We start from the raw sequence: 13,877 nt of genomic DNA, 5'->3' as shown, positions 1-13,877 counted from the left end.
TCTAACTTGGACAAATAAATCATAAATCAAATCATATGAAATACCCCAGACCCAGAAAGCATGGCTTTGAAATAAAAAGAAGCCCTAGTTAATATAGATTAAAGTTCAAAACAAATGTGCTAATGTTTCATTTTGCGAACAAAGGGGCCATCTAATGATCCCGGTGAGCTACGTGAAAGAGAAAGGATTCAAGTTACGAAGTTCAAGTCAACAATTCAGCTTCAGAGGAAAGAAGGAAGAAAAGAAAAAAAGAAATGTCCAAGAAAGGAGGAAAGAAGGAAAAATGGTAGAAAGAAGGAAGTGGAGGAGGGGTAAATAATTGAAATAGAGTGGAGTGTTTGCGAGTGGGTGAGTGGTGAATTCCAGCTAAGCCACTGACAGCAGTCAGTGAAAGACAGACAGCAAGTGAGGGAATATAAAAAATACAACATGGATGCATCCACTCATTGATCTCTGGCATCAGACACTTCAGGCAAGAAACTTTGACCTTGCGTATGTGCGCGCGTGCGTGCGTGCATGTGTTTGCGTGTGAATACTCAGACAGAGAGACCAGCCTGTCGGCATCAGTGAGCAAAAGTGACAATCGAGCTGTGAGCGCAGCTCTAGTCGGGCAGCTAAACCAACAACATTAGAGGATTTAACACCTGAGTAGTTTCCTAATTACTTTGTCATTAGCACAATTTAACCTCCAGCCTCCGGAGGAAGTGTGTGTATTGCTGCCCACTTTATCCAGTCAGGACAGAGAACCCCATAAAGGGGGAGTCTGAGAGCAGGATCCTCCTGTTTGCTGCTATGTCTGGAGATTACTGCTGCATGTTCAGGCGGTGGCATAGAGAGGAGGGAGGGGATTGATAAGTGCAAAAATGGAAAGGAAGTTAGCTAACAGCAGATTTAATTTGAATAGATAGGTGTTGTTAATAGTTGTTAATATTTGTCAAACAACCAAAGCAAGACAGTGATGAATCTGTAAATCTCCAGTAAGTACTAAACATAACAGCCATAGAAGAAGTAAAAACTAAGTTTTAAGGACATTTGTAATTTCTTGAAATACTGCCTGAATTAAAAAACAAAAAAACAAAAAAACAAAAAAAAAAACAGCACAAGAAACAACAACAACAACTTAAGTATCTCATTTGCCAGTTACATCTGGCTTAAATAAATGCAGTCTAATTGAACAGTCCTTCAATAAATCATACCTTCGTGAATGTTCTACTGTTCAGTTTCTGTTTAAATTGTTTCATCTGTGTTAATATTCCGCTGTCAGATTCATTTGGAAGCTGCAGTTTGCGGTGTCATTAAACAGTTTCGGGGTACACTCACATGTTTTTCTATTATTTTGTCTACGTTGCCTCAAATCTTATTTAGATTGTATTCAAAACCCCGGAAAATGATAAGTGTAAATGGGGCCGTTGTTATTGTTGGTGGAGACTGTTCACACTGTTAGTGTGGATTCTCTCTGCCCTGTCCAAGGTGCTGATGTCTCCTCAAGCAGAGTAGACTGAACTCACTTGTGAGCTGTCTGAGGTCCTGAACTCCTGTCTTCCACTGCAGTCGAACCAGTATTTACAACAGCAAAATTTTAGACTGAAATCACATTGTCGTGATGGAATTGCTGTGATCAGTGAATTTGTTCAATGCAATCCACTTTATTCAACCTCAGCTGGTCAACTCATATGTATGTGTGGCAGAGCAAATGCCAATAAGGGCATTGGTCATTACAATAACTAATCAAAACACATTAAACAAAAAAAAAGTATAAAAAAAGTATAAGGTATAAAGTCCATGAAAACGGCTAGAACGCTACAGGCTAGATGCATCAGTCAGTGCCGAGGAAGCACAGGTGTCAGCCAGAAGACTCCTGGGACAGAATGAGGTTTAACTCACAGAGGATTTAACTGGCCTTCTGAAGGATGATTTGATTATATGTGGTGGCCAGAGACGTAAGAGGGAGACACATAATCTTAGTATTTGTGCAATACTGTCTAGGCTTTTTGTATCTGAGATTGTGGAGACTGGTGCCAACAGAAAAAGCCTAATATTCTACCTGAGTAGTGCCAACATCATGTTACAAATGTTTAGAGAAGCCATTAAAATATTTCAAATGGTAAAAGTGGACATGTGAGGAAACATAAAGCTACATTTTCCATGATGGAGGAAGCTATTAGATCATATGAAATATGATACTATATCCAGTTCAATATAACCCTTTTCTGCCAGACTATAAACTTCTCCACAAAAGAGGAATGGTTTACACCCTATCTGTTGAGCTAGAGACCAAGCTAACTATCTTTTAAATTAGCAGCTAACCTGACAGGTTATTATGGTCAAGCCCAGTGATGTTATAAGCCCCCAAAGCCAGCCTTTGCCCCAGTGCACCACGTGATCAAATGTGATCGACCAAATGACTTGTTTCCCTGATCCATTCAGTCCAATATCAATACAATAGGAGCCACATAATTAAATCATACTGTCACTGTTCAAGTTAGTCAGGGTCTGGAATTTACCCAGCTCTATTGTCTCTAGTGTACACAACTCTATGGACCCCACAATGAGGAAAATCAAGGTAATTACACACCCAGAAAAACTGAGCATGAGTGAACGTGACTCTGCCTCTGACGCCTTGTCCATTCTCATCATCATCATGAATCATAAATCCACCATTATGGCGGACAAGTGCTATCAAAATAGCAAAAAGTCATGACATCATTCAGCTTTAATCCCTACTTCCTGTTGTTACCAGACATGATAACATTTTGCCACTATCCCACACATTTGCTCCACACAGCTGGATCTCATAATCCTTTTGATGCAAAGAGGAGGTGGTGACAAGACAGTCTATAACAGCAAGACAGCCTTGAAAAAAACCTGACAATTCATGCTTCAGCATGAGGAAGTGGAAAAGTTAATCAAAACAGAGTTGGAAGGTTTAACAGCCTCCTGTGCTCCTCACAGCCTTGAGAGTGAAAAGCACACATGTTTTATGATTAACAAGTTATCTCTGCTCCACTGTCAGTAACACTTCCTGCTACTGTCACTATCGTCTGCCGCTGTCAAACAAGTCCTGACACAGCAAAACCACAGGCTGGCTGGCCTTCTCCTGACCAGCGATGACCACCAGAGATCACCATGAAGGCAGTGTGAAGTGCCTTAAGGATCATTTTCCTTATTTTTGTAATTGTCAACAAATAAGACTAAAACCAACATAGAAGTGTGCAAAAAATGTTTTCTATGTATTAATAAAATAAACATCCAATAATAAAAACACATACATGGGCCACACTGGGTTAACTCCCATGAACACGGTCACTATAATTAAATTGTAGTCAGTGCCAGGGGGGTTCAACCAACCAATGACCATGTGAAACCAACATCTCCTTTAATTAACATTTAAAAAAAAAAAAAAAAGAAAGTTTATATGTAAGAACAACCAGTGGGCTTGATGCTGATTGTCACAGGGTAAGGATGTCTGAGAGAGCAAAGGAACCATCTTACACACTGTTGGTTTTGGTCGTGTCATGGAGTGTGCTGACGATATAAAAAATGTAGAATATCACCTATTTTGCCATATGTTCTAAGATGCAGCTCCTCTAAATAGTGCTAGATGATGCTTTCTGGCATGGTGCTATTCAAAATGAGCATATTTAAAATGTAAGAATGGTACTTCATATATATATTTTTTTCCTTTTGCTTGACTGTCAGGTGTCTCAAACCATCACCTGCAGCAGTGGTAGTTGGCTCATGTTTGCCCACTAAAGTTGTTGCTGAAATTTGGACGTCATGTTTTGTCATGTCCACTTCTTCCTCTTCGTCTGTTCACTTCATCAGACTGTGGCTCATGTGTGTGGTGACTACAGCTCTGTGAGGGGTTGTTTGAACCGCCTTGGCTCAACTCTCCTTGAATTATTGATAGCCCTGCACACAAAAACTATATGTCTCCCAATTACCAGCGTATTGACTGACAGACAGAGCAGTGGAACCTATGTACATGTGCTGACATCAGACCTCGACTGTGAATCACAGTTGGTGTCACAGAAAGGTCGGACTGAGTTTTGTTGTCTGCTTGATTCCCCGTCTGTCTGAAAAGTAAACTGAGGGACTGCTGCCATGAATGGACTGCAGTGTTACTGTCTGACATTACGTAGGCTGCTAAAAGGATGATGATAGGTAGGTTGGTAAAATCAATGATTCAGCAACATGCTTGTGTTTGTCTATTGCTTAGATAGAATACTGTCAAAGACACAAATACTATTTCTGTCTTAGTTCACAGTCAGAAGGATAAAAGTGTGCTCCCAAGGAAATTGCCTGCCTGTTTGTGTGTGTTTAACAGTTTATCAGATTGTCTGCCAGGATTTCATGTCACCCACAGGATTTGAGATTCTCCAGTGAGAGATGCTAGTGGAACATCAACAAAGCTGTGTCTTATTAAAAGCATCAGTCGTGCAGAAAATTGAGATGTAGGGGCAGTCCTTCTGCGTACATGCTTCTGTTGAGGGGGGATATGTGTCCTCTTAGACCAGTCTTTCAAGCAAGATGGGGTAAAGCTGGCTAAAGCTGATTTTAATGTGAAAACCTGTCATAATGAACCATAAACCTGGGCTGCAATCAGGGCATGTGAGTGGAGCGTGCAAAATGTTTGATGGTTTTAATCCAAAGGCCAGAGCGATGGTTCCATTCGGATACCGCTGGCAGTACAAGGCCATCCACTGGCTCAAACAGACAGAACACAGAAAGAGGACGAGGTGACAGCCCAAAACTATCTACTGTTCTTCACAAACTGAAAAGGGTTTCAATCGACAGGCTCTCTCCAGCAACAAAGCTGCTGCACGCCAGTTTAGGCCACATCGGGCAGTGTGTCCCAGGCTAATTCGGTGGAAAACATCAGGGATTGCTCCCTCTTTTAAATTTGAGCGAGCGTGGAGCGATTTCACCGGAGCTGAATGAAATTTTAGGTGAGCGGAGAGCGGTCTTCGAGTGGAGCTGTCTGGTGTAACTCTGAGCGATGGAGCGAAGCAGCGAACACCCATGTAAGCGGGGAGCGGAAATTCTCGCCACTCAGCTCCGCTCACATGCTCTGGCTGCAATAAGATAAGATCTCATTTAATCAGCATTTGGGAGCACTAAAATCCTTTCTTGAGGAGGAGAGTAATTGTCCATTTCCCACATGGTACTGTTTTAACTGCCAGTCAGTGATTAAAATGACCCAGAACATTCCAGGTACCATCTGCAGAGCATCTGTTCACCCTGCAACTGTAAGGAAAAAGATACAGAAGTCTCTGGTGCCGTACCACCAGACTATGGAGCAACACATTTAAAATGAACACTAATGTGTGTAGTTAGGTATAGTTCACAATAAAACTACTTAAAATATAATGAAATATATACTTAAAATATAATATTCATACAAAACAAAGTTTTGTATAAATATGTTTTCATTGCAAAATAACTAATTATTAAACATTATAGCTGTCCAACAGTGTATTTTCCAACATGGCATATGAATGAACAAAGTGTGTACTAACCGCTATCCCAGGAGCCAGGACTTTCAATCTCCCTGCGACCTATGAAGTACCAGACACAGGCCATCCAGTGGGCCAGCAGGGCGAACATGGACATGAGCAGAGTGAGAACCACAGCGCTGTACTGGGAGTATCGCTCCAACTTCTGCAGCAGCCGCAGTAACCGAAGCAGCCGAACTGTCTTCAACAGGTGGACCCCAAAGTACTGCACAGATAGATGCATAGCACATCAGCTCACACACACCTGTCTCCACATCACTTCTCAAATGTAAAGGAACCATTCTGCAAAAGAGCTATTTTTATGATCCCTTCTTTAAAACATCTTTATTCATTACGTGTTATTAATAATGTGTTAGTGTAGCTGACAGTTTTATCTTGAAAATGTCTTGAATTTATTCCTCACGTTAAATTAAACTTAACTAGATTTAAGAGTGAGTGTCATTTAACCCGCACTTCAGTCCATCTTTAGGATTCTGAGAATGGCAAAACAAATGAATCAGACCTGCAGTATGGGCACACATCAGATTGGCTCTGTGCCATGTGTTTGTCTGATGAGCATCCCTTCGAATGAAATGTTGATCTAATAAATTCACCACGGAGCCAAAGGCATTATGCACTCATTCTTATTCTTCTCCAAATGTGGCTCAGTGACAGTTGTTTGTTACTGTGGATAATGAATGGAATGAATCTGAGAGCTTTTCTTTACCTAGAAAAAAACGGTCGAGTAGCTTGATTTGTCGCACACTTTGTCAACCTGTCACACACTGTTTGCAGTCATTGTTAGTGTATGGACATTAATGGACATTTGTGTTTACAAATGTCCACACACACACACACACACACACACACACACACACACACACACACACACAGACACACACACATTCACACACAAAGAGGAGACTCACCACGCTGACGTTGAAAGCATACAGCAGGTCAAAGGGCAGGGCAGCAATGAGATCGACAAAGAGCCAGGTGGTGACGTAGTGAACACAGATGGAGCGGGCGTCGTACACTACCTGACCCGACGTGCTCACAAAAGTAGTTCGAAAGTTCAGCAAAATGTCTGCAGAGGAGGACAACAAGAGCGGAAGCTGACAGCAGGAAATACCAACAAGATAGTGCAGGTGTCATTGAGGCACGGCAGTGATGACACGCAGAGCAATGGTTATCCAGTGAAACACATGGAAGTCACTTTGATGAGAACAGAAAACAGAGGTCAGCAGCTCATAAACAACAACACACCTGCATACTTAAAGGACCATACTACAGGTTCAGCATGTTTTGGCAGACTGACAAAAATGATGACTCTCCAAAAAGGTTTGTTTCTGTTTCATGCACAGAAGATCCAGGAAACTTTTTTTTTTTTTTTTTTTTTTAATTGCAAAACTGGTTTAATTGCAAAAAATTTGAGGAACTCTTTGGCGGAGCAAAAAGGAAACCTCTCAGGCACTTACATTAATAATACATTGGTGATTCTTTTAAAAGCCTACAATTAGGTTTTGGATTGATTCTTTACCTTCCAGCGAGCTACTGATTTTCACTTTTTCCAATACAATATGAAACCCAGTACTTAAATGTTGCCTTCAGATATGTTTGACATATAAAAGTCCTCTGCTTTGATTAGTAATCTGTGCTGGATATGGTTTTTCCAAAGACAAGCTCAATTAGCTCATTAAAAATATTTCTCATTGAACAATCCAATCACTGAATACATGAAAGTTTAACAGCAGGACACGAGGGTTAGGGTTAAAAGTTCAAAGGGATTGTGTTTCTGCACCATGGGTTGTACACCACATGTGGGACCAGGATTTGTTTCCATACTAATTGTGATGTAACACAATCATTCTCATGCATACATGTGTTATATTAAAGCTCAAGCAGATGAACGTGAAAACAGCCCTCTGCTGTCAGATTGCAAAGACATCCTCTGGCACACTGAAGCCCAAACATCCATGTCAAGACAAAAAAAAAAAAAAAAGAATGACAAAATGAAAAAGGAAACTGTGACCATGTTTTTTGACTTCCATATATCCTCACTGGTTGTCTTCCAGAGTGGGTTTTGTCACCACATAGCCGACCTTTAGCAAAAAGTTGTTTATTCAAGAGTACTACAAGTATACTTATTTTATACTATAAACTGAGGCAATATACTTGAAGTGTACTTTTTATACACTATATTTTATATACTAAAGAAAAGTATAGTGAAGTATACCTGGCTTACACTGAAAAGTATAAAGAATAGTCTAAGACTAAGTACATTAATACTTAGACTTACACTTTTACTTTAATACTAAAGCTTATACTTGTACTTAAGTATACTGTAACTCCCCTTGTGGACTGTGGCGCAAAGACTCTTGGGTGTTCTGTTGTTAGAGTTAACAAAGATGATACAAATGTTGGCACCATGAGTGAAGGGGTGAAAGTGTGTGTGGTAATAACTGATGAATCTCTGGCTAGAACTTGCCAAATTAATAGTACTAGTATTTAGTACATCTTGATGTAAGTGCAGACTAAGGTGGAGTTATTGACTTGTGCTTACATTTAAGTTAACAGAGTAAAAATGTTTTTCACTACATATATTTGCATTGAGGTATTACCCCTGTTATGAACTTACATGATAATAAACTACAATGTGGACTAGAAGTATATACTTAGTACACTAGTATTATATAGATGAGTGCACTTGTATACTGAGAAGTGTACTTCTGTAAACTTAAAATGACCTTATAAAGTATACTTAAAGTATACTTTTATAAACTTAAAACATTCCAATTTAGTCTGAAGAAGTATTAATGTGTATACTTTCTAGTACGCTACAAGTACATGGTCCATAGTATACTTGCTATACTTATATTCAAGCATACTTAATAAAATGAACTTCAAGTATACGACTTTTTGCTAAGGGGATATAAGCCTGTGTTTTCAACAGATAAATCTTAAATCTTCCTCCTTGAAAGTTCCAATCATTTTCACACACATTTTAGTATCTATCCAACACACAACTATAAGTGACAAAGTGACAAAACTTTCATTGTGATGAGTTACCCATGTCAAGCAGGATCAAGTCTCGTATAGTCTCAGTATTGCCTGGGCTTCAACAGAAAGCAAAGTCTGTCTGAAACATCTTGAAGATACAGTAGAAGCAATTTGTTGGCTAAGACATGACAAAGCCAGCAGTGTGGCTCTGAATTAACTCGCTATTCCATCCTTCATGCCTCAATAGGAGTATTTAGGACGTATTTAATTCATGAAAAGGAACTTATTAACACATCCGGACGAATAATCGGAAGCCTGATGGTGCATTTCAATTCACTATTGTTCACTGAGTGAATGTATTGATAAACAGGCTGGCCTATTAGCTCTATCTAATGGAATATCGACAGACCGAGTCAGCCATTCAAATCAGTGGCTCATATAATTTCATTGCTGAAGGTTATTGATGGAGGGTGTGTGTTCACTCTTTTTCATTAAGGCAAATTGGCCATTGAAGAGCACTCATACAACTTTGCTACGCTGAGATGGACACGACCGGGGACAGAGAATCCTGTTGTTTTCTGGAAAATGAGTTAGCAGTGAGACATAATGGTCTGTTGTACACGGCTCATATCCTTTCACTGCTGTGTGTGCATCATTAAAATCTTCAACAAAACTTTTATTACAGTATGACTGATGAGCCTCTCTGATCTACGCTGTTTATTGACTTCCCATCAGGGGCAGCTAATCAAACCAAATCAAATCAATTTTATTTATACAGCCCAAAATCACAATCACATTGTCTCAATGGGCTTTACAGTCTGTACAGTGAACAACATCCTCTGTCCTTAGACCCTCGATTCGAGTGAGGAAAAACTTCACATGTTGATGGAAAATACCATTTTGAACAAATAGCCAATCTTTACAATAATTATGCCCTGTTAATTACTGAAGCTAGCACTGGTGTTTGATAAAAGAAAGCACTCCTCAGATAACATTAACATTAACATTAACATTAACATCAGCTTGAATGTGTTCTCAGGTGTGTTTCCTCCCACAGATGTTAAAAACCCATCATTCTTTCTCACCTAAAATAAATAGGATTTCTACGAGGATGTCACTGACGCTTGGCGGGCTTCGCGGGGCGCTACTGCTCCCTTCATCCCGCCCTCCCACCACCGTGAAGCACACGTTGTAGGGCACGGTGACGGCCACGTAGAAGGTGGCCAGCAGAATCAACCAATCCCAGCCGGCCTTGAAGGTTCCATAGTGGAGCAGGATGAAGCGAGATTTCTGAATGGCTGCTACCTTGTACTCCGGGATCGGAGGCTTCTCCCCAAACATGTTCTGTATCGGACGACAGGGAGAGAGAGGTTAACAGCATTCTCGCTCGATCATGTTCAAGGTTTCCACTTTTTACTTTCTTTCTCACTCAAACAAACACACACCTGCATAAAACATCGTCTTGCTGAATTTCCTCAAGTTCATGGTGAGCAGGCTGACATTTTGAAAACCCAGATGAGTGCTAGAAATAGAAAGCTCTTTACTGTTTGTCAGGTTGAATTACAGTGTGTACAAACCATACAAAGCCAAAAAGTCCCCTCAGTACCTTGACGGTCACTTGAAGCTGGCCCCACAGAATACCCCGCGCTCAAATACCCAGCTTTAGTGATGCAGAAATGAGCACAATAAAAACACCATGAACTGATTTAAATCATATTAAAGCTTTGAGCCAGAGAACTGTCTTCTCGGCTTCACCTCATTCCAGCCACATAACTCGACCTCTCCGTCACGTTGGGGTGTTCATGTTCAAATATTGAACAAATAATAAGGTTTCCTGTGCAGTTTATGGTCGTGACGGAGCGAGGGGACAGATGCCAGTGTATTAGATGAATGAGTGACCCTATTAGTGTTTACTTGCAGACAGATGCTAAAGCTGGGGAGCTCTGGAGGAAAGAACTGAGGGCAGAACCTGGAGCTTCTGACGGAATAAACACTTGGAGTTGAGGAGAGCACAGTTTGTTTTTTTTTAAATGTACAGAAGTGGATCCATCTCAACTGTCACTTCTCAAACTGTCTGCTGCAACAGGCTGCTGAAATCCGCTGTGATGTGCCGTAATTTTCTCCTATCTGACTGCTGAATGGAGGGGAAGTGTACTACACTATATAAACGTACAGAGAATAGATGGGAAAGAAAAAAAAAAAAACATTGAAGGATACCAGGAAGATCCAAAATCTCCAGTGAGTGCTAATTTGGTCAGAAGCTAACATTAAACTGATCACAAACAGGGACACACACACACCCTTTGTGCCTGTTTGTACTTGCTATCTTATGTCTAATGTACAGTTAGTCATTCAGGCCATTTGGGGCAACAAACCAGAGGTCAATTTGTGAATAAAGTGAGGTGACATCACTTTTCTTTCTGGTTGAACACAGCTTTTATCTTGGTTGGTGTTTTTAGATCACTGGGCCTCAGGCAGCTCACCCCACACAAGCTCTCTGCCCAGCTGGGAGTCAGGGACTGCTAAGATGGCGACAGCTGGTGATGCGCTTCATTTTGGCTGCACGGACACCTGTGATTGATGTCATGATGGTTCTGTGAGCTATTTTTACAGTCCGTGGTACAAATCTATATTTCAGTATTTCGCAGATGCCAGTGACCCTTTTATTTCAAGTGATGTGATGTGATGTGAGTGATGTGTGAGTGATGGCGATAGCAGAGAGAGAAGATTGTGTCAAATACTGTGGATGAATGTTTGTAATGACTCTAGGGGACATTAAGGAAGAAAACTGCAGAGGAATCTGTATGAAAGCTATATTTTAATCAGACCTATTGATTTTTTTAAAATTACTTTTTCCACAATTTTTCATATGCAGCCAATACATTTCCTGTTTAAAAGAAATACATTCTCTTCTCTGTAAAAACAATCAGAACCCCTCAATTAGTCGGTATCACACTTACGGGATGTAAACTGCAGAAGTCTGCATGTTTGTTTTATCACTGACTCACATAACTGAGAGCTCTTACTCCAGAGTCAAACAAAAGAGACTACACTCCTGATGACCTTCACACCGTCTGCGTGCTGCTCACTGTACTGTGTAGTGGACACACACATACTGCAATGCTGTCCCACAACAGTGATGATCCCCTGGCGACAAGCCTTTGAATCTTTGTGGGGTGTTGCACTATGAGTGGCCAATGCACAGTATGTGTGCCGCATTATATGATAATGTCAATACAAGAAATAATTGTGGAGTCTACCCTTGTTGGTAGGTATAAGAATTTGTGTTGTAACTTGGGAAACAATTAAACAAACTTCTTTTTATTGCATAGCGGGAATACGTTTCAATTCCATCTGGATAAAGAGTCTTTGAAGAATGTCTTCAAAACAGATTGTTTGTTGCTGAAGAACCTGTAGGGGTTTTTGTAAGTTCGTCTTTTACTATATTTATCCTTCAGAAAAGCTTGAATGTAATCATCCATCTAAAGTTTCAAAAGTGAAAATAATGATTACATGAGGGGCATTCTGGGACTAGTTTGGCATGAGATACATCTTCTGGCAGCCACAAATCTTAGTAGAATAATGCATAATGCACTCATGCAGTCACTGACCAAAGAATGACTCCCGTCCTTCACTGAAGTGAAGATGAACCAGTGCCGACATATAGAGAGAAACTCACATTGTTGATCTTGAGCTTGCTCTTGTCTTGTTTCTGCAGATGTCCCGACAGGTGATAGAGAACGGCTCTGCTGCGGCGGCGGTTGGCGTTGAAGCCTGGGGGGCGAGTGACCTGATGCACCTCCAGACCTGTCCCCTCATCTGTGGAGGAGATCACAACATGCTGGGTCACGATCACAGCACAGGGTAAAAACTGTGCAAAGCTCTGTGTTAACCCAAACATGGCTTTACTACTCCAGCAGCTATGTTTCATAGGTCAGAGGCAGCGAAAATGAAAACCTGAAACATGTCTTAAACCATCTTAAAAATCAAATTACGCCATGATGCTGTCTCAGATGGGTCAAACCATTACTGTTTGTTGGAATGTCCTTTATATTAGTTCACAACTTTTACGTGAAGGTTCTTCGTGCTGATGTGCAACAGTTCAAGTTTTAGCAAAAATATTTCACATGATTTAGTCTGCTTGCTGCCTGTCTGGCTTTTTATTGACTAAACAAGGTATTCTCGAGGTAATATTTGATGATCTGGGCAGAGATCCCGATCTGTATTTACAGGACAGAATCAGTAATAAAAGCTACAAGCCTCCAGCATCTTATGCTTGCCATTCTTTTTTGACATACTGAAAAAGAAAAGGATAAGATCAGGAAATGTAAAGTAGTCACTGCACAGGCTAAAGAAGGAAAAGAGGTCTGAAGTATGTACAGCAGATGAAGGGAGGTGTTTACTGTAAAGCCTTCATTAGGACAGAAAATCCCTTCTTGTTCTCTCTATTTCCACCTTACATTTCCTATCATGATGGTTCCTCTGTCTTTCCATAATATGATGTCATGCTTGGCAAATACCCACCCTTGTAACCGAATCATTTCATTTTCAGCCAGTACATTTGATTTGTTCATTGTAGGGCGGACTTCAAATCTTTCAGATGAGGCACTTGGAAACTAACCGCTGTTGTTGTGACTGTTCACAAGTACAACCAACAAATATCTGGCACAAATAATATAAATAATACAAATAAAAGTTTCTTTGCTAAGCTACATTCAAGGATATTCTTGTGAAAAAGAAGGAGGAGGCTATGGTCTTCCCTCTGTTCTGCCTCAACTCTCCGTGATTTATGTTTCTTTTCTGATGGACAGATAGTGCTGCTTGCTGCCAGGTTAACTGCAAACTCAACCTGCTGTTGGCTAATTAGCTCAGTTAGCTGTGCGGCTAGCTGACTTTGCCTGAACTGAGCTGGGAGATCAGAGCACCCTAAAACTGTTGGTATTTAATCTGTAGGCACAGGAGCTTTGGACCGCTGGGAGGAGGAGGTTTTCAGACATTAAGAGTCAACAAGAAGAGGGGCTCTCATAATGAACTGAATTCAATGAATTCAATCAATGAATTGATTGTATATTTATGGAACCAGCTGGCCTCACTCAACTCTCTTAGTCATCTCGTAAAAGAGAACAATAGTGGATTTGTGTAGGCTGCAGTCAATTAGCGAAAGGTTCCTGTTCTTTGTTATTAGAAATGGCAGAGAACAAGAAACCTGCATGTAATCCGCAGGTTTATGACTTTCTGTGCTTCAGTAATGATAGTCTATCAGGGCTCCAATGTGGAAGAGGAGAGTCTTCCTCAGCATGCTCATCTACCCAGCTAGTGTCACTGCAGTGTGATTTAAAGGTGCCAGAATGCTTCAAATGAAGTGCTTGTTAGATTGCTAAA

The 13,877-nt window shown here is 40.6% G+C and overlaps 1 protein-coding gene across 1 annotated transcript in view; it reads right to left on the bottom strand.

Moving 5' to 3' along the window:
- The window catches only part of kcnh3 (potassium voltage-gated channel, subfamily H (eag-related), member 3), a 162,905-nt gene that overhangs the window by 33,162 nt on the left and 115,866 nt on the right, over positions 1-13,877 (bottom strand). The window contains exons 6-9 of the mRNA XM_037109334.1: positions 12,175-12,314; positions 9,581-9,839; positions 6,425-6,582; positions 5,520-5,721 (exon numbers count right to left, since the gene is read on the bottom strand). Of these exons, the coding sequence (XP_036965229.1) occupies positions 5,520-5,721; positions 6,425-6,582; positions 9,581-9,839; positions 12,175-12,314 (759 nt within the window). The remainder of the gene's footprint in view (positions 1-5,519; positions 5,722-6,424; positions 6,583-9,580; positions 9,840-12,174; positions 12,315-13,877) is intronic.

Source organism: Acanthopagrus latus, chromosome 9 (assembly GCF_904848185.1).
Source record: "Acanthopagrus latus isolate v.2019 chromosome 9, fAcaLat1.1, whole genome shotgun sequence".
NCBI lineage: Eukaryota > Metazoa > Chordata > Actinopteri > Spariformes > Sparidae > Acanthopagrus > Acanthopagrus latus.
Note: the sequence above shows the minus strand (reverse complement) of the source record. Positions and strands in the feature narration are given on the sequence as shown.